The sequence below is a fragment of the Dama dama genome, chromosome X, assembly GCF_033118175.1.
Source record: "Dama dama isolate Ldn47 chromosome X, ASM3311817v1, whole genome shotgun sequence".
Taxonomy (NCBI): domain Eukaryota; kingdom Metazoa; phylum Chordata; class Mammalia; order Artiodactyla; family Cervidae; genus Dama; species Dama dama.
In genome coordinates this window covers 98,806,220-98,824,816 of record NC_083714.1, presented here as the reverse complement: position 1 = coordinate 98,824,816, position 18,597 = coordinate 98,806,220, and the positions used below count along the sequence as shown (strand labels likewise).

The following is an 18,597-nucleotide window of genomic DNA, read 5'->3' as shown; positions in this document are numbered from 1 at the left end:
AATTTTTATTTATTTATTTATTTTTTATTAGTTGGAGGCTAATTACTTCACAACATTTCAGTGGGTTTTGTCATACATTGACATGAATCAGCCATGGAGTTACATGTATTCCCTATCCCGATCCCCCCTCCCACCTCCCTCTTCACCCGATTCCTCTGGGTCATGGCCCCATCATTTTTTTTTAAAGCAATTCCATGCTTTCTAGCATTACAAGATGCTCCAGATTCAACATTATTCCTTTTTAGCCCCAGTTGAGAAAGTGTTCATTGCTACTAGAGTGTAATTTTTTCTATGCCCTCTCAGTGTACAGAGCTAAAAAATGCATGTATATGGACTAATTCATGTATACACACATACCTATTATATCTAGTTATGTATTTTGCTATAGGTATATATATTTTTAATTTTTATTTTTTTGGTCATGCCGTGTGGCATGTGAGATCTTAGTTTCCTGACCAGGAATAGAACCTGAACCCTCTGAAGTGGAAGCAAGGAGTCTTAACCACTGGACCATGGACCTTTTATTTTTTAGGTATATGTACTTGAAAAACATAAGTACACTAATAATAACTTCCATTTTAGCACAACACACAAGATTCATTTTAGTTTCCTCACTTTTCATATTCTTCTCCAACAGAATGAAACCTATCTCCCACTGTCCACAATTAATTTACTTATTTATGTAATCATAATGCACATTAACTCCAGATTGCTTACCCATAAGACTATGAAAAACAAATCTATCAACTAGAAGTCAATACTTTTTTACAGCTTCTTTTGTCTTTAGATTTCTGTTGGTTTCTAGTCAAAATACTGTGTTTAACAAGACTACCATAGCTTCAACACGATGCCGTTCCTTTTGTTTTTAAACTGATAGTAGTCAAAATACTGTGTTTAACAAGACTACCATAGCTTCAACACGATGCCGTTCCTTTTGTTTTTAAACTGATAGTAGTCAAAATACTGTGTTCAAAAATTGCTTGGCTTGGACTTCTCTGGTGGTCTAGTGGTTTAAACTCTGAGATGCCAATGCAGGGGGTGAGGTTTGATCCCTGGTCGGGGAACTAAGATCCCACATGCTAGTGACCAAAAAGATTTTTTAAAAATTTGCTTGGGTTAGTTCTCCCTCTCCCCAGCGCCCCTCCTCCATGAGGCTGCATGATTCATTTAAAATATGGTTAGGTTCCTTTGTTTTTGTTTGAATTCCATTTTGCCCTCCCCTCCACCTCCTTGTTGAGGTAACCAACCTATTTAATTTCTAATTTATCCTTTCTCTTTCTTTTCACACAAATGAGCACGTGTGAAGAGGAGCAGAAATGCCACCCCAAAATATGCCACTTTGGTTTGCATTTCTCTAATAATTAGCGATACTGAGCATCTTTTCACCTACCTGTTGGCCATCTGTGTCTTCTTTGGAGAAATGTCTACAAAATGTGGTACTTTGGTGTGTGACTTATTTTAAGCTGAAAATAACCAAGACCAGCCCGCTCAAAAAAAAACTTCTACCTCTCCTTTAGCCGCTTAGAAGAATTAAGATAGGTAGTCTGGCCCAGAAAGAGAACTATACGGAGATAACGTTTTAACTGAAAGACCCAGCATGGCCAAGCAAACATTTGACTAAGAAACATCTGCTCTTATCATCCTGCGAATTGCCCTCCTCCCCTTTGAAACCTCTCTGAAGCCCTTATCCTATTCCTTAGCTCAGTTTGGCATGTAAGCCTCAATTGCCCAGCTACCTTTGGGTCTCATACTTTTATGGGTATCCTGCACATATGAAATTAGTTTTTCTCCTATTTATCTGTCTTATGTCAACTTAATTATCAAACCAGCAAAGAACCTACAGAATAGAAGGAAAACTTTTCTGCTGTAACACATACATGTATATTATCTTACTTATCCTACATGAAGGGTAACATCCTGTAACTACTTTTTTCGCTTTGCATTTTTCATTTGATAATATCTTGTCTCAGGTACATAGTACCCCATTTTTTCAATGTATCATAATTGAACTACGCTCCTATGTTTGTGCATATAGGCAGTTTCTAATATTTTGCAAATATAAACGATGCCAAAAGGAATAACCTTGTACATATATTTTTTTATTATTATCTGAGGTATATCTTCAGGGTAAATTCATAGAACTGGGATTGCTGCATCAAAAAATGAATATCTGGGGATTTCCCTAGTGGTCCAGTGGCTAAAATTCTGTGCTCCCAATGCAGGGGGAGGGGGTTCGATCCCTGGTCAGGGAACTAGATCCCATGTGCTGCAACTAAGACCTGGTGCAGTCACATAAATAAATTAAAATTTTTTTTTCATGAATATCTAGTTTTAGTCGATACTCCCAAATTCCCTCCCAAATGGGCTGTTCCAAGTTCATAACCACTATCAACGTATTTGAGTACCTGTTTCCTCACAGCCTAGCCAATAATCTGTGTTGTTCTATTTTACAATTTTCTCCAATCTCAGAACAAAGAAATGGCATCTCATTGTATCCTTTTTTTTTTCTTGGAGCACATATGGGATCAAACCCATGCCCCTGCCTTTTTTTCTGTCATTTTCATCAGACTAAATGATCTGCTTGCTGTGGGAAAATTATTTCAGCCAGGTCTCTTTTTTTACTTTTTTAACGTATGAACTTTATTGAGATATGTTCTCTGTTTACCTATCTACCTATTTGTACAATTCAATGAGTTCTGACAAACACATTCCTTGTAACCACGACCACAATCAATATATAGAAAATTTCCATTACCCTCAAAAGGTTCCTTAGTTACCCATCCCAACCCTCCACTCCATCTCAGGCAACCACTGATTGGCTTTCTGTTGTGGGAGATTATATTTGCCTTTTGTAGGGTTTCATACAAATGGAATCAGGCAATATATACTCATTTGCATCTGGCGTCTTTCACTAAGTGTAACGCTTTTGTGATTCATCCAAGTTGTTGTATGTATCAATATCTTTTCCTTTTTATTGATAAGTAGAATTCCATACTATGTCGCTGAAGAGCATGGGGAGCAGATATGCTGACCTAAGTAACCCTGGAAAATGGTATTTTGACTGGAAACTCCAGAGCTAAAAGACAAAGGAAACCATAGAAAAGCACTTAACTTTGGTAAAGCTGTCTCTCGTAGGAATACAGGTTAACAATTCTGATATTGCAATCCATATACACTGGGATCAAACAATTAAGTAATGGGTGGTGGATGGCTGGAACTAGGTTTCTCAATGTTGGAATGGCAGGCTACAGATAAGCAAGAAGGGAAGGTTAAGATGAACAATATGGTACTGGAACATCACTATGAATTCATGTTTATCTTAAAATATATAGAGATGAATAGATACAGAAATACTTATAGATATGTGTGAATATATGGGTTAGCATGCATACATTGATTTTCTAGCTCATAGAATCATAAATGGGCTTCCAATTGTGGTGCATGGGCTTCTCATTGTGATGGCTTCTCTTGTTGCAGAGCATGGGCTCCAGTAGTTGCAGCATGCAGGCTTAGTTTGCCCCTCAGCATGTAGGATCTTCCCGGACCAGGGATTGAACTTGTGTCCCCTGCATTGGCAGGCAGATTCATAACCACTGGACCACCAGGGAAGCCCTCAATTGGCTTTTGAGTTGTACCTGTTTTCATTATCTTCTTTAGAGGTTGCCCTGGTGATTAGAAAATGCATCCTTCATTTATTACAGTCAACTCAAAGTTAATATTGCACCATCTCACATGAGACAGAAAAATCTTGCAAAGCTGTGGTTTCATTTCCCAAATCCTGTCTTGTGTTATTGTTATATGTGTTATATCTACATACATTCTAAATGTCACAATTCAACTTGATCCTTTTGAAGCATGTTTTTAGCATATTTTGGAGAAGATCTATAGTAACCCTTACTCTAGAGCTGAAGCGGCATGGTCTTAAGGCATGGTCTTTCTGGGGTGTCTGTTTCTCACTGGGGTATTGGGTAAAGATTCTCCACTCAGGCTGGTCAAAGTCTCTGTCTCCCAGGAATGTGCAAGCATCCATTCAGTTCATGTAAGCCCAGGACTGATCTTTGCTTGGTCTCGTAGTGCCTCACTCTAAACCTGCATAGCCTAGCATTTGGTCAAAGACCTAAAGCAATGCCTATAATGATTTCTGAAAGTCTGACTCTACAAAGCTTTTTTTTCCCCAGTACCTTGCCTGCTAGTCCTAAGGTCTAAAATCTGACCTCTCCCACCCAACTCAGCTATATTGCTATTCTCTTCCTAGGCTCCACTTCCAAGTAGGGTTCTGAACCTGACCCAGGCAGAAATAATGTACAATCCAGGCTCACTGTGTGCCCACCTTCAAGTTTTGCCTGCTAATTTTAGCATTTAACTGTGGATCCAGTCCAGAGTAATTATTATTGTGGTATTCTAGTGGTAATTTTCCATTTCTCTCATTCCTTCTATATTTATTATTTGGGAGTCTTATGCAAGGAAGAGTTGTCCCATCTCCAGCATTTATTTACTTACACAATCATATCACTGATTTATATAAGTATGGAATCATGGATATTTAGTTTTTGGATTATAATACAGCACTATTGTTATTTTTTTGCTGCTCAGATTGTCCCACCTTTGGCTGTTGGGAGTTCTTTCAGATTGGCTCCCACATCTTTATGACACAGTCTCATTTTTTTTAGGTTCTTCCTTACTTTCTGGCACCACACAATGCTCCAGGCTTGTCTTGTTAAATTTCTTTTCACCAGCCTTAAAATCAGTCATTTCTCCAAGGAGCCCATGTTCCTTTATTGGAGCGTGGCACTTAGAAACCAAGATCTGGGTACTAGATGTGCTTGTTACCTCTGGCATAGTACAATGCCTTCTCAATGGGCAGATTGAGAAACTGTCAGAGGAGACCACGAAAATATGACAGCTCAACCCAGTGTGGTAGGGAGCTTCTAAGACAGCCCCACCCCCCCCCGCCAGTGGTCCTACTGATATTCATGATCTTGTGTAATCCTCTCCCTTGAGTAATTTGCTTCTAACCAACAGAATGCCTTAACGGTGAGCGGATATCACTTCCATATTGGATTACAAGAGATTGTAGCTTTGTTTTGCTAGCGGACCCTTCTAACGTTGACTTTGATGAAGCAAACTATATATGTTGTGAGCTGCCTCATGGGAGGAAAGGCACATACAGTAAGGACTGTGGGCACCTCCAGCTGACAGCCAGCAAGGAACTGAGGCCCTAAGTATAACAGGCTGCAGAGAACTGGGGTCTGCCCCAAACCATATTAGCATGGAGCAGATTCTTTTCCAGTTCCCCTTTCAGATGAGCCCTCTGTCCTACCCACACCTCCCCTGACTGCACTCTTGTGACAGCTGCTGGAGTAGAGGACCCAGCTAAGCCAGCCTGGATTCCTGACCTGCAAAAACTGGGAGATAATGCATGCATGATTTTTTAGCCACTAAGATTGTGGTCATTTGTTACACAGAGAGAGATAGCAAATAGAGTATCCTTACTTGAATCCTAGAACAGGAAAAAGACATTTGGGAAAAAACCAGTGAAATCCAAATAGTCTGGACTTCCTAATGCTGTGCCAATGTGATTTTCCTAGCCTTAATAAATGTGCCATGGTTATTACAGCTGTTAACATTAGGGGGAGCTGGATTATAGCTATGAGAACTCTCTACTATCTTTGCCACACTTCTGTAAATCTGAATTATTCCAGAATACAAACAAACAAAAAATTTCTGGGTGTTATCTTTGTAAAATAAATCGAATATAGCAAATTTGAGGAGGAAAAAAAGCTATCAGAGAACCACCATTCTGGTGGTAAAGGCTCAGCAACCAGGCCCTAGGACTCACAGTATGTTAGGCTAGAAAGGTGCAAGGCAGTGTGGCAGTCAGTCTGACTGGGGAAACACAGGACCAGGCTGGGTCCCAGTGCTCAGGGGTCAATGTTTGATGGGGGTGACACAAGAGGTGGCATGATACCTGTCCTGGGAGTCAGGTTGAGAAATTCCAGGAGTACTTGTGTCTCTTCACTTCCATTTAAACGCCCCCCCCCCCCCACAAATGTCAACATCTGTTCCAAAACCAAGTTGTCTGCTTATTCCTCTACCGTTACGGTTTTTGTCTTTGCCATTTTCACCATCTGGAATACCTCTACTATTTGCCAGTAGATATCATCATATACTCCTTTTTTCTTATCAGTTTCAAAAGTGACCTTGCAAGAAAATCTCTTTCGGCTCGTCTGTCCTCAGTGACATTTTTCAAACCAGAGCCCTCACTTACCTAACTTTACCATTAAGCTCTTCATCCATTTACCAGTTGTGTACCTTCAGATAGTTCTTAAACTCTTAACCTGTGTTTCTTAAGACATGAAATAGGAATAGGAACCAGTACTCTCTTGATGAATATTCCTTAGAATAATAAATTGGGTACAACACTTGCAACCGACTGCCCAGCAGATAGTTGAGGACTAATTTTGCTTGTACATTGTTTTCCTCCAGCCCCTCTACCTAAATTGTTTTATTCATCCTCTCAAATCTGTTTCTTCCAAGAACCTTTCTCTCTCCTGGCCTTCATGAGCCATGCTAACTGCACAGACAAAATCAAGGACAGGAGACTCTTTGCCAAAGTTAAAAGCGCATCAAACACGCCTAGCATTTATTATTTTAATCACAAACCTACAGACCCCTCAGAACACATTCCTCGGGGCATGGCCCCAACAATTCAAAGCTGACAACCTTGGGTGTATGTGTAGGAGGGATGGGGATGAGGAGGGAGTGTCTCTTGATAACTCTGAAACGGGGAGGATTTCTCCAAATGGAGAACTGGGTAGAGGCCAGAGGTTGGGGGTGACTTAGCTTCTGAGTGGGGAGGGGAGTCAATTAAAAAATCAGATAAACAAAAAAGTGGGTATGTATGCTTTCGCAATCCTCCCCCTATGCCTCTGTCTTGGTGGGATAGGCTTCCACTTGTTCCCAGGCTGGGGAACTCCCTGGAAAGGCCCCTTCCTTCATCCTGTTCCTCTACACGTTGAAAAAAAGAGTACTGTGGTGCTGATTGTGTAAAACTGCACCAAGTACTCCCTAATCTCCATCACCTCTCCAGTCTACCCCTGAAAGGAAGCAACACTCTGCCTAAGGGTACGGGGTCTAACTCTCACTCACTCCTGATCTAGGTCTGGAATGTCAACCCACAAGATTTCAAGATCTGCCGCCTTCTTCAAGGGCAAGGTCAGCTTAAAGCCCTCCTAGGTTAGGTCAAGTTGGTCCCAGGTTAAGGCGGGGGGCGGGGATATCGGGGTTTGGGGGGAGCTTAAGTACCACTCCTCCCTGCAGTATGGAATGCTGGATGGGATATTGCTAAAAGACAAAGACTGTGGTCTCCACAAAGCTGCCTGATCTTACTGACTCCTCCACACCTGAAATACCTGTGCTGAGTTGTTCCTATAGGGAAGGGGCAGGGCCTGAGTCCTCCATTGTTACAAGGCCAGGACTGAGTTCCCAGGGGAAGGGGCTGGCTCTCATCCTCACTTCTGTTCCTTGCCTGGGCAGGGCAGGATTCACAGGGGAAGGGACAGGGCTTAAACATCTAGGCTGGGACCGCCATCATTTTGACTCCTCTTCCTTCCCAGGATGGACTAGACTGATGGTCCCAAGAGAGGGGATGGAGCGTTATCCGGACACATCTTTATCATAGGAAACCTGCTAGGACAGTCCCTAGAGGCCAGGGGCCAACCTCATCCCATTTCTTTCCCTCACCTGGGCAAGGGCGAGTCTGACGGGACAAGGTCAGGCTGTGATCTGCAGGAGACAGGCCCTTATGCCCCTACCTTCTCCATGCCTGAACACCTGCACTGGCCAGTCCTGTGGGGAAGAGGTGGAGCCTCATCAAGTCTCCTTTTCCCCGGGGTACACCTGGACAGGGCAGTCTCATGGAAAGGTGGGGGAAAAGGTGGGGCCTCATCCTAACAGGTCCTCCCTTCCTGGGTGGGGAAGTCCCAGGGGAGGGGTGAGGTGTGATCAGGACTCCTCTTCCATGCTGAAGCTGCTGCGGCGACTGCTGGCCTTGGAGACTGCAGGGGATACTGAAGAAAGCAGGGGATCAGAGGCAGCCCGCAGTGGGGACAGGGTGCCCCCTGACAGTCCCCCCACCACCCCCTCCTCCTCCTCCATCAGAATGTCCTCCAGCCCCAGGTGGAAGGGGTCCCCCAGATCCCCCAGGTGGTCGCTGGGAAAGTGCAGGTCCAGAAGTGCATCCGAGGGTGGTGGTGGGGGCTGCTGATGGGGAGCACTTTGGGCAAGGCCCCCCGCTGCATGAAAAATCGCTGTGCCTGGCCTGCCCTCCTCTTCAACATCCAGCTGCTCTGGCTTGAGACTGTCAGAGGCTGAAGTTGCAGCCAGCGAGAGCAGCCCTGGGGTGGGAGGCACCGGCAGACCATGGATCTGGGCCTGCAGCTCCAGCTCCTGCAAAACATAGGTGGGGGGTGTGTGGCACAAGATGGGGTTCAGAGGTCCTTCAGAGGCAGGGGATTTAAAAGTTAAAAGGGTAAGCTGCCTAGGTTCAAATTCAGCATCTGCCACTCACTAGTTGCATAACTTTAGGCAAGTTGCTTACCATCTGTCTCTGAGCCTCAGAGTCCCAATCCATAAAATGGGTATAATAATGGTCCCTGTCTCACAGGATTGTTGTGAGGATTAACTTAGTAAATGGAGAGAAGGCTCTTGTTCATGGCACAAGATGAACACCATGTCTGTTAGCCAATATTCATTATTATTCTTGTTAATGTTATGACTGATCTTCCCAGGTGGTGCTAGTGGTAAAGAACCCACCTGCTAATGCAGGAGACATAAGAGACTTGGGTTCGATCCCTGGGTGGGGAAGGTCCCCTGGAGGAGGGCATGGCAACCCACTCCAGTATTCTTGCCTGGAGAATCCCATGGACAGAGGAGCCTGGAGGTCTACAGTCCATGGAGTCACAGAGTCAGACATGACTGAAGCAACTTAGCGCTAGCACGTTATGATCACTGCTTATGATCGTCATCATCATCAACATGTGAGTCAGGAAGACCGGGGATCCCCCAAATATGCCCAGAGGGGAAATCCTGGCCTCTTCTCCCTCTGCTTCTGCCTCAGCAAGCCCCCACCCCCACCTCTAATATTGCCTCCTCCTTCCAGACCTGGATTCGGAGCTGCAGGCTGCGGTTGGCTTGCTCCAGGGATCGCTGCCGGCTCTCCAGGTCTTTGGAGCGCTGTTGCTCCTTCTGCAACTTGCGGATGTAATCCACAGAGGCTTTTAGGATGGTACCCTTGTTCCAGCGCATCTCCCTGTGGGGCCCGAGGGGGAGGAAAGAAGGGAATGCTGCATATGAAGTCTCTTGGGAACTGAAGGGGGCATTGCACCAGGTAGATGGAGCACCCAGCCACATGCTTGGAACTTGAAGTGCAGGCCCATCAAGGGTATGGAATGCTCAGATGAAAACCACCTGCCTGGAACCTTCCAATGATGCCCCATCACACTCCGAAGCCAGGAGACTCCCTGACCTGATCCCTTACCGCTCCTCTTATCGACCCCCCACTGCAGCCACATTGGCTTCTCAATGCTCCTAGAACATGGAAAATCATTCCCACAACCACAGCCTCCAGCTCAGTTCTGCCCTCCACCTTGAGCTCTCTCTTTCCCTAGACACCCAGATGGCTCCAGCCTCACCTACTCAGGCTCTTTATTCAAATGTTTCCTCATCAGCTGAGGCCTGCCCTGTCCCCACCCTCCTCACCCCAAACTGTGACCTTCCCCAGCATCCCCCCTTCTTCCTTCCATTCTTCATTCCTCTCTATCACACTCATCATAACCACCAGATTTTACTTATTTATCTTGTTTGCTGTCTGTCTGCCCCCACTAAAACATCAGTTCCATGAGGTCGGGGACTTTTTTGTGTTTTGTGCCCTCAGGGCCTAGCATGGTACCTGGCACAAAGCAGAAGCAGCTGAATATATTTCTTGAATAAATAAAAAGAAGTACTAAATAAGCAGAAAACTCATGCGGGGGTTGGACTAGGTACATGGACCATAATGTCATGCACCTAAAACTTTAGATTGGGACATGGTGAGGGGCTGCCACCCTGCTCAGAGTGAGGAAAGCTGGGTGAGAAAGAGGCAAATGAGCAGGACTGCCTGGGTGGTTCCCATTTAGGGCGGGCCCACCCTGGAATGACTTTCAGGGAGTGGGGCCCCTGCCCCACCTTCCACTGGCCCTGGGGCTCCCGGCCCAGACTCACGGGTCACTGGACTTGGGGATGAGGGTGCCCAACTCCTTGATCCTGTCGTTAATGTTGAATCGCCTGCGACGTTCAACTTGGAAGGCGAGGGAAAGAAAGAGGAGTCATCAATAGGCCGAAGAGGGAAGAAGAAAAACTGGGGAGTTAAGAGGCTGCTGCAGGGAGAGCCCCACCCCCTCAAGGAAGGCTGGGCAGGGTGAAGCAGGGCTGCATGGCACGTGGCCTGGGGTACATGCTCCCACTCACTCAGGTTGTGATTGTCTTTCTTCTGCCGTTCCTTCAAAAGGGCCTTGGCCTCCGTCTCTGGAAGAGACGGGGTGGTGGTCAGGGCTTCTGGGCCCGGGAAAGATGACAGACGACGGAGTGCAGCACATGTAGCCACTGCGGTAGGCTTTGGTGGGCGCAGGCAGGGGAAGTGACTATTTACAAAGTGCTACCCTTTTTCCGATTTTTAAAGAAACCATGGTGACAGGCCATTTGTTAAACCCAAGAGAAGAGGAAGTGGACTGAAAGCAGGACCATAGGCCATATGGCCAAAGGTGGCAAACAGCCCCCGTTACTGTCTGTTTAAACCGTCTTCCCCTAGAACCAGCCCCGACCTCCAGACCTGGTAGAAATGGGGCTTGCCCTGGGGTAAAGGATGATGGCACAGGGCCAAGACCCTGTTCCTTACCAGAGATCTCCCGTTTGATATTGGGCAGCTCAGCTGGACAGGAGTTGCTGACAGCGATGGCTGGCGTGGCCACGCCCTGATTACTGTACACATCAAGCAGATTCCCGGACACAGGCAGCTGTGGGCAGAGCGAGCAGAAAAACCATGCTTGGAACAGACCCCAGGCTCAGCCTCTTCTCCAAACCTAGTTCCTGACCCTCCATACACCCCAAAGATGGGCCCCCTCACACAAGGATTGCCTGGCTCCATGTGGGAACCCTTCCTTCTCCGTCAAGGGAATTTCATACAGTGACTCACAAGGAGGACAGGGTCAAGGGGACCTACCCTGCTTTGCTGGGGGACTGGACCCTGCCTGGCCTGTTCATTTTGACCCCATAGCCCCTCCAATCCCCTGGAGACTTATGAAGCCTCTCTCCCAAACCCCAGGGTTGGCTCTGAAGAGAAGTGCCAGAAAACCACCCTTCTCAGGTCTTTATCAGCTCCAATGCAATATTTCAGCCCCTCCTAGCATGACATTCCAATTCAGCATTCTTGGAACACTCCAACCCAGTCTTCTCAGACCTTGGGAAATTGTCATGGCAATATTCCACCCCAAATCTGGCCTTCTGGAAAGTTCCCCAGCCCGATCTCCAGTCTTTTGCTATGACTGCATTACATCACATTACATACAATCTCCAGCTGCCATTCACCAAGGTCCTGACTCTAACATCTTGCACATTCTGATCTCTCAGGATTTCTTTTCCAACCACTCAACAAGCACTGTTTTTACATCACCTAGTTTGTTTTCTCCTTCAAACTCTCCTGAATACACCCTAGGGCAAGAAACTAATCCATAAGCGATCAGTCCCACCTCTTAATGAGTTTTCATTTCTTGAAACCCCTACTAGTCCACTGGATCTGTCTAATATAAATCCCAATCTTTAGCTGTTGTCCAAATCAATGAGAAATTCTGATAAATTGATACCATTTTTACATGTGCTTCTATCCTCTTGATGAGCTAGAAAGAAGTAAAGCTATAGCCACTTGCTATGTCCCAAAGCAAGTTATGGGACTCTTGGAATGTTCAAAACCAGAATGTTATAGTTCACTGGTACATCTCTTACTCTAGAACACTTTATCCAATCTTTACAAGGACCCAGCCTCTTGGCACAGTTCACTGTAAGAGATGTGGTACGTTCTAATTACTTCAAGGTCCAAGTACATCAAATCTGGCTACATCAAGTTTGGCATATCGTGTTCCAATCACTTCATGGTCTGTGTATGTCCTCATGATCTGAATGTCTTAATACATTCAAAATGCTACAAGAGTCCTCTTCTTTTTCCTCACAGTGAAGCTTGAGTGCTTTGGTATGCCCTAATATGTCCATAAAGTTCCCACCGTGTATGTATCAAAATCTACAAAGTCAACCTGTTCATGCAGTCCAACGTGGCCCCAGGGCACTGATGTGCCTCGTTCTTATCATTCAGACCCCACACTCTATCTCAGTACAATTCAACATGAGAATCTCTTATATATAGCCAGCTTGGGTGTACATAAGCTATTCCTCAGGAACAGAGAGACACACAAATTTTTAGACCAACCTCCCCTCTCAGGGCCTCACCGTGCTGGGGAGCTGCAGCCCCGTGTTGCCTCCAGGCAGATAGCTGAGCATCTCATCGTTGTAACTGGACTCCAGGCTAATGATCTCATCGATGACATCGTCGATCTGGGAGAAGAAATACGGAAGAGCATTAGAAGAAGCTGGGGTGGGGGGAGGCTGTGAGGGTCGTCTGCAGCCACTCACCTCCTTCTCTGAGCTAGACCCGATGGTGAGCAGCGCCATGGGGCTGTTGGGAGCACTGCTGGTGGGACCAGGAGCGTGGGCAGCCTCGGGGGTGGGGAGCGGCTGGGCACTAGCACCCCCTGGTGGTGGGGTGAGGGCCTGGGAAGCCAGCTTGGGCCCAAGTGTGGTGGAGAGGTACTGTTTCACCTGCTGTCGGCGCGCCTGCTGTAGGTGATAGCGTGTTGGGTTCTCCAGATGGGTCTGCACCTGTGAAATGAAAGGGAGACGGGGTAGGAAGGAACAAGGCAGAACAGGGCTCAGAAAGAGCAACTCTGAGCCCCAGTTTGCCTCCCAGAAGTCATCTGTTTCTAGGCTCAGGATGGCAAGCCAGGCCCAGAATCTGAGAACCCTCCCCCAACCCCCAAACACTGGTAACTCTCCCCTAGGACCCAACTCCCTCTCTCAGAGATCTTGCACAGCCCCCCAAGATCTACCCAAGGCTGGCAGACTCCTTCAGCTTCTGGAGCAGCTTGTCACAGTCCCCAAGACTCCCCATGTCTGCAAAGCCTCTGACCCCGCTTAACAAATCTGGGAACCACACACACGGCTTCCCAAGACACTCCAATGCCAAAGAACTCCTAATGCATCACCAGACACAAAGTGCTTCCTACCGAGTCACTTCACAGACTCCAGGGCACTCGTGCACCTCCACAGGCCACCAAGACATCCTATGGCCCCCAAGAACCCCTCACAACTCCACGGGAACACCTTGGAAACCCAAAGCACAGTGGGACACTAGCACAGCCCCCTTTTACCAGTACCTGAGACCCTCCTTTAGAGCCCCTAGGACCTCACCCCAAAGCCACCAGGGCCAATCCTCAGTCACCAGGAGCCCCTCCCAGGGCCTCTGGATGTGGCCTTACCTTGAGCACCTCCCTGGGCACCTGAGCTGGGGGAGGACGACCCAGTGTGTGGCCCCCAGCAGAGACGCCAACCACAGAGATGGCGGGAGAGGCAGGTGCAGGACTAGGGAAGGAAGAGGCTGCGGCCTGTTCCCGACGCTCACGCCTCTCCTGTTCCTGGGCCTGGGCCCGCATTAGCTGCTGCCGCAGCAAGACCCGCGATGAAGAAGACGACGACATGGCAGGGGTCCTGGAGCCCCCTGCAGAAGATGATGCAGAGAGTGTAGCTGGGGTGGCTGGTGTGGCCTGCAGTGATATTGGGAGGCTGTGGAATGGGAAATACGGGGCCACAGGTAAGCTAAAAGTCTCAGCTCCCAGCCTAAGGAGTCACAGTGGGATGGGGCAGACAGAAGAACCTGGCCTGTTCTCTGCCTCCAGAGGCCACAACATAGAGGGGAGATACAGGAACCAGATCCAGTCGCCACACTCGGGGCTCACAGTCTGCTGGGGCAACTTTAGCCCTCAGTCCTTAGGGTGAAGCCAGGACTGGGGCCTGTTCATATATTGAGCTGAGATACCACTGTTCAGCTCTGGGAGCAATTTAAAGGAGAGCTGAAAGAAACAGAATTAAGACTGTGGCACAGAAGGCTCCTAAGCTCTATTTCGGGCTGGACATACTCCCTGATCTCCTGGGGGTGGGCATCAGGCTTCCGGGCAACGGAAAACCCTTCTTCTTCCCTGCTTAGGCCTCTGGTCCCAGGAGCTAGTCAGTCTTGAAAAGGAGATTTCACAATCCTCTCTTCCTGCCCCTCTTCCAGGTCCCCTCCCCTCTCTTAAAGCCCAGGCCCATGACTCAGCACATTTCGACTTCGCAAGCTTGGGGGGAAAGAAGACACCAGCAGGGGTTCTTAAAGGGCGGTGGGAGTGAATTCGTGGAGTTAGGCGGGAGGACGACCAGGGATTTTGGAACGGCTCCACCCACTTGGGGGCTGGACTTAAGCACGCCACGCCCCGGGTCTGGGAACTCCATGCACGCTGAAATTTTTATCTATGAATGGATGAGCAGGTGGGGCGGGAGGAAGCAGAGGAGATTTTGTCTGAGATACTGGAATCCTAGTTTGGCCTCCTGCTTTTTATATGCTCTTTCTGGCCCTTAATTTTACTCTCTGAAAAGTTTAGGCTGGTGAGAGAATGGGCTGGGCTGACACTGAGACCTCTGCTCATCAAGAGGGGATGGCGGTGCCTGAGGAATCGGGAGGGGAAGTCGGAAGAGACATACCTTGAGCGTAGCGATAGGGGTTGGCTTTTGAGCTCGTAGAAGCTGTCAGGATCAAGGACGTTTTCTAACTCGATGTCTGCAACAATCCCGGACTCCGGAAGCAAAGAGTTCAGGCTGAGGGTAGGGAAAAGGCAGGGGCAATGGTCAGTGATTGTATGCAGACATCATTCCCCTAAGGCAGACAGAGACACACAGACAAACTCACACTGAGAGAGAGAACAGAAGCACACACCAGGAGGGAGGAGAACCGAGTGTAGCCCTCACGTTCCGCCACTTTGCTGAAACCACCACTATGAATTACCCGGTCTTATTCCCTCCCCACTCTCTTTTGCTCCGTGTTACCCATAGTTCCTTAAGATTCAAAATAATAAGCCTGGATCCCAGCTCCTCGATCTAACAATCACGTGTACAACCTGGGTTTCAGGAAAATAGAAATGAAGAATTTAGGAGTGACAATTCACTTTGAGGGACTCCTGACTCCGCATTCAGAGTTCACCCAGCCCCCACAGCCCCCGCTGTTTTCCTAGCTGCTGAAGGTGAGCCCGCGTTGGTCCAAGTGGGGACATCCCTCTGCAGAACAGTCCATTGTAACACAAACTGAATGCATCACAAAGAGAACTGGGGTAGCTGATTCACTTACTGAAGGATCCGCCGCTTTGCAAAAGTGCCCCGCCCCCTCCCCAACAACCCGGCCCCAGCCAGAGTTTGTGGGATGCGAATAGGCATCCAAAAACAAGATGGGAATAACAGAGGCTCTCCTCGGTCCAATAATCTGGATTTACAAGAGGGAGAATTTGGGCGGATGATCTGCTTTATATGAACATTTTTTTCTGGTCAGAGGAGCCTGCCCAGCCCTCTCCAGTTTTTTGAATAAATCAAAACACAAACACAACTCCAATACTAAAACCCGCTGACACATAAAATGAGAAGCCATGAACACCCCTCCCCTTCAACTACTGCCACTACTGTGATGCTCTAAGTTGTTATAAAGACATTAGAAGATGGTTAATTGATATATGGAAAGGTTCCTACTCAACCCTCCATGCTGGGTGCAAGACCCTAGTGTGTGAGGGACATTAACATGTAGACAGATGGATAGGCATCCTTGAATTTAGTCAAAGATTTAGAATCCTGAAATTGCCATTGACTTCACTTGACAAGAATTCTTGCCCCTCCCCAAGAATCTGTCTTCCTCCCTTTCCTCACCCACAGTTGGGGCCCTAAAACCACCCAGGAAGCCGGGAAGAGGAAGCTCAGAGAGTCGCTGAGGCTCAGCACAATCCCAAGGCAGAAAGTAGGCAAAGCCCCCTCCCATGCTCACACATTCATTGCACAGAAGTTGGAAGAGGTGGGCACTGGGGCTGGTATAGGCAGGGTGTACACAGAGAGGACTGGGGCTTCCAGGCCCTCTGATAGAAGTGAGGCTAAGATGTCAGAGAAGATCCACCTAGGCAAGGATGGTGCAATTGGTGCTCATTCCAGCTCTAGGGTCAGATTCAAGATTGTCTCCAGGGCCTGAGAGACAGTCTGGAAAGGTGAGATTAGAAAAAAGAAAATGTCTGTGTGTGTGTAGGGGGTGAAGAGGGCTGGCTGAGCGACTAGTGCAGGCAGTAGCAGGAACAAGACCCTCCTCTGGATTCCGAAATAAGGTCTGAGGCCTTCTCTGAGATAAGAGGTGGCACCATCTCCATTGCTGTCTGTCTGACTGTCTCCCATTTGAGTCCCTATATGGGTGTTGGGAAGACAGCTTTTCCACTACCCAGCTGGATGGGTGGGCAGGTGAGGGGATTACTCTGATCAAGTCTTGGCTAATGTTGCTTTTCTTGTTCACTCACACACTCACAAGGATGGTTCCACGCAGTATATTCGAGATACCCCCAAATCCCTCCAGAGTCATGTTGTCCTCAAACACAGCCTCCAGCAACCAGCCACAGGGAGTCACCAAGCTCCCAAGACAGTACCTCTCTTCCAGGAGCCCTTCCCGGAGGGAAAAAGTCCCTTCAAATCAGTGCTTCACCTCAGAGTGTCCCCTCATACCCGACTCAAAGACCCCAAATGCAGCCTCTAGTTAGAGTCTCAGTACTCAAAGCTCAGCAACCCTAGACTAGTTTCTGGACACAACAGAATCAACCCCTGTAGACCTAGTCAAGAGGCCCCCCAAATCTGAACCAGGCCTCCCTTAATGCACTTCCATGACTCCTTTAAGCTTCAGTTCAAGCAGGCCACCGCCAGATTCCTTAGGCGCCCCCCCAAGTCGGGCGCCCAGACGTCCTCCAAGTCTAGGCCGAGGGCCTCCAACCACAATCCTGGGCCCCCGCTGCCCCCAGAAACCCCAGTTAGCACTACCGGTCCCAGGCGGCCCCGCACCTGAGCAGCTGGGCTGAGTCGGCCGGCCTGCGCTCCTCCAACAACAGGAACACGGCTCGAGGGCCCTCCGCGCTGGCCTCTACGCCGTCCCGAGCTGGCTCGGCCTCATGAGACATGACGCCCGGCCCCGGGTGAGCCCTGCCAGGCCGGTCGGGCCTCGGCCCGGTCCCCCTAACAAATTAAGAGTCCCCTCCCCCGCTCGCCACCGCCTCCTCCGCTAAGCCGTGGAGCGAGGTCTGCGCGGGCGGACGGCGTCGGGGAGATGGGATGGGCCGTGAGTCATCCCCCGCCCAGAACGGACCAACAACCCCCTCAACCTAACCCCGGACGACCGCCCTCCTCCCCCTCACACTCTTCCCCCTCCTCCCCGGGTTGGGGAAACTCCACAGGAAGTGACCGAACCGCGGACAGACAGCTAGCCGGGCCACGCCCTCCGGGTGAGGCGACCAATCATTGAGGGACGATTCAAGGACCCACCCTAAGCGACGCCTCCAAATAGCGAGAGAACTAGGTTCTGCAGGCCCTTATTCCGAGAAGGGGCCACGCCCTCAGAGACAGAGGCAAATCAATGAGAGGTAATTTGATTGAGGCACGCCTTCTCTTCGCAAATTATCCCTCCGCAAGATATTAAGCCGCGCCTTAGGTCCTCTGCGCCTGCGTACTGATGGCCTGTCGGCGCGAAGAGGGTCTCTAGGCTATGCTTCTACCTGCGGAAACGCGCCCCCTTCAGGCCAATGTTCGTAATATTTGCTGCCTAAACCGTGATCTAGCGCTGCCTCCTCAGTCAAAGCCATAGCCTTGAGGCCTTGTTGTTTTGTCAGTAAGTCGTGTTCGATTCTTTTGCGACCTTATGGACTGTAGCCCGCCAGGCTCCTCTGTCCATGAGATTTTCCAGGCAAGAATACTGGAGTGGGTTTCCATTCTTTCTTCTCCAGGGATCAAACCGAAGCCTCCTACATTGGCAGGCAGATTCTTGACCACTGAGCCACCAGGGAAGCCCTAGCCTTGAGGCCTAGGCAGCTGTAATACATTGCCTGGAGGTGCACACCAGAAACCCCACCCTTTCGGTGCCTAAAGCCCAGCTGCCCAGGCGGTCTTCCTAGAAGTTCTCCACCTACTCTATGTCATTTAGAGCCGTTGTTGTACTTGGCTGTTGTGCTACCCAGTAGGTGCTTAGTAAATCCATGACAGATGGATGAATGAGTGGAAGGATGGAAATGAGAATTGGTCCCTTCTGTCGATGACTTCTGGAATCATAAAGACCTGGGTTTGAAGATGGGCGAGGGACTTCCCCTCTCTGAGCCTCAGTTTTCCTGGCCTGTCAAATGGGGGGTCATAATACCTGCCTGGAAG

The 18,597-nt window shown here is 48.5% G+C and overlaps 1 protein-coding gene across 5 annotated transcripts; it reads right to left on the bottom strand.

Annotated features, from left to right (window-relative positions):
* Positions 1 to 6,605: 6,605 nt before the first annotated feature.
* Positions 6,606 to 17,579, bottom strand: TFE3 (transcription factor binding to IGHM enhancer 3). 5 transcript variants are annotated; one of them, XM_061135916.1, is made up of 10 exons: positions 17,245 to 17,577; positions 14,878 to 14,991; positions 13,620 to 13,923; positions 12,718 to 12,963; positions 12,535 to 12,639; positions 10,934 to 11,051; positions 10,507 to 10,563; positions 10,261 to 10,336; positions 9,163 to 9,310; positions 6,606 to 8,448 (listed from the first exon to the last, which is right to left on the bottom strand). In XM_061135916.1, the coding sequence occupies exons 1-10, from the start codon at positions 17,358 to 17,360 to the stop codon at positions 8,005 to 8,007; spliced, it is 1,728 nt and encodes a 575-aa protein (XP_060991899.1). In that variant the 5' UTR covers positions 17,361 to 17,577; the 3' UTR covers positions 6,606 to 8,004. The 5 variants fall into 5 exon arrangements, with proteins under 5 accessions (XP_060991899.1, XP_060991900.1, XP_060991898.1 ...); XM_061135917.1 differs by having other exon boundaries at positions 12,904 to 12,963; XM_061135915.1 differs by having other exon boundaries at positions 12,535 to 12,963; positions 17,245 to 17,579.
* Positions 17,580 to 18,597: the final 1,018 nt, after the last annotated feature.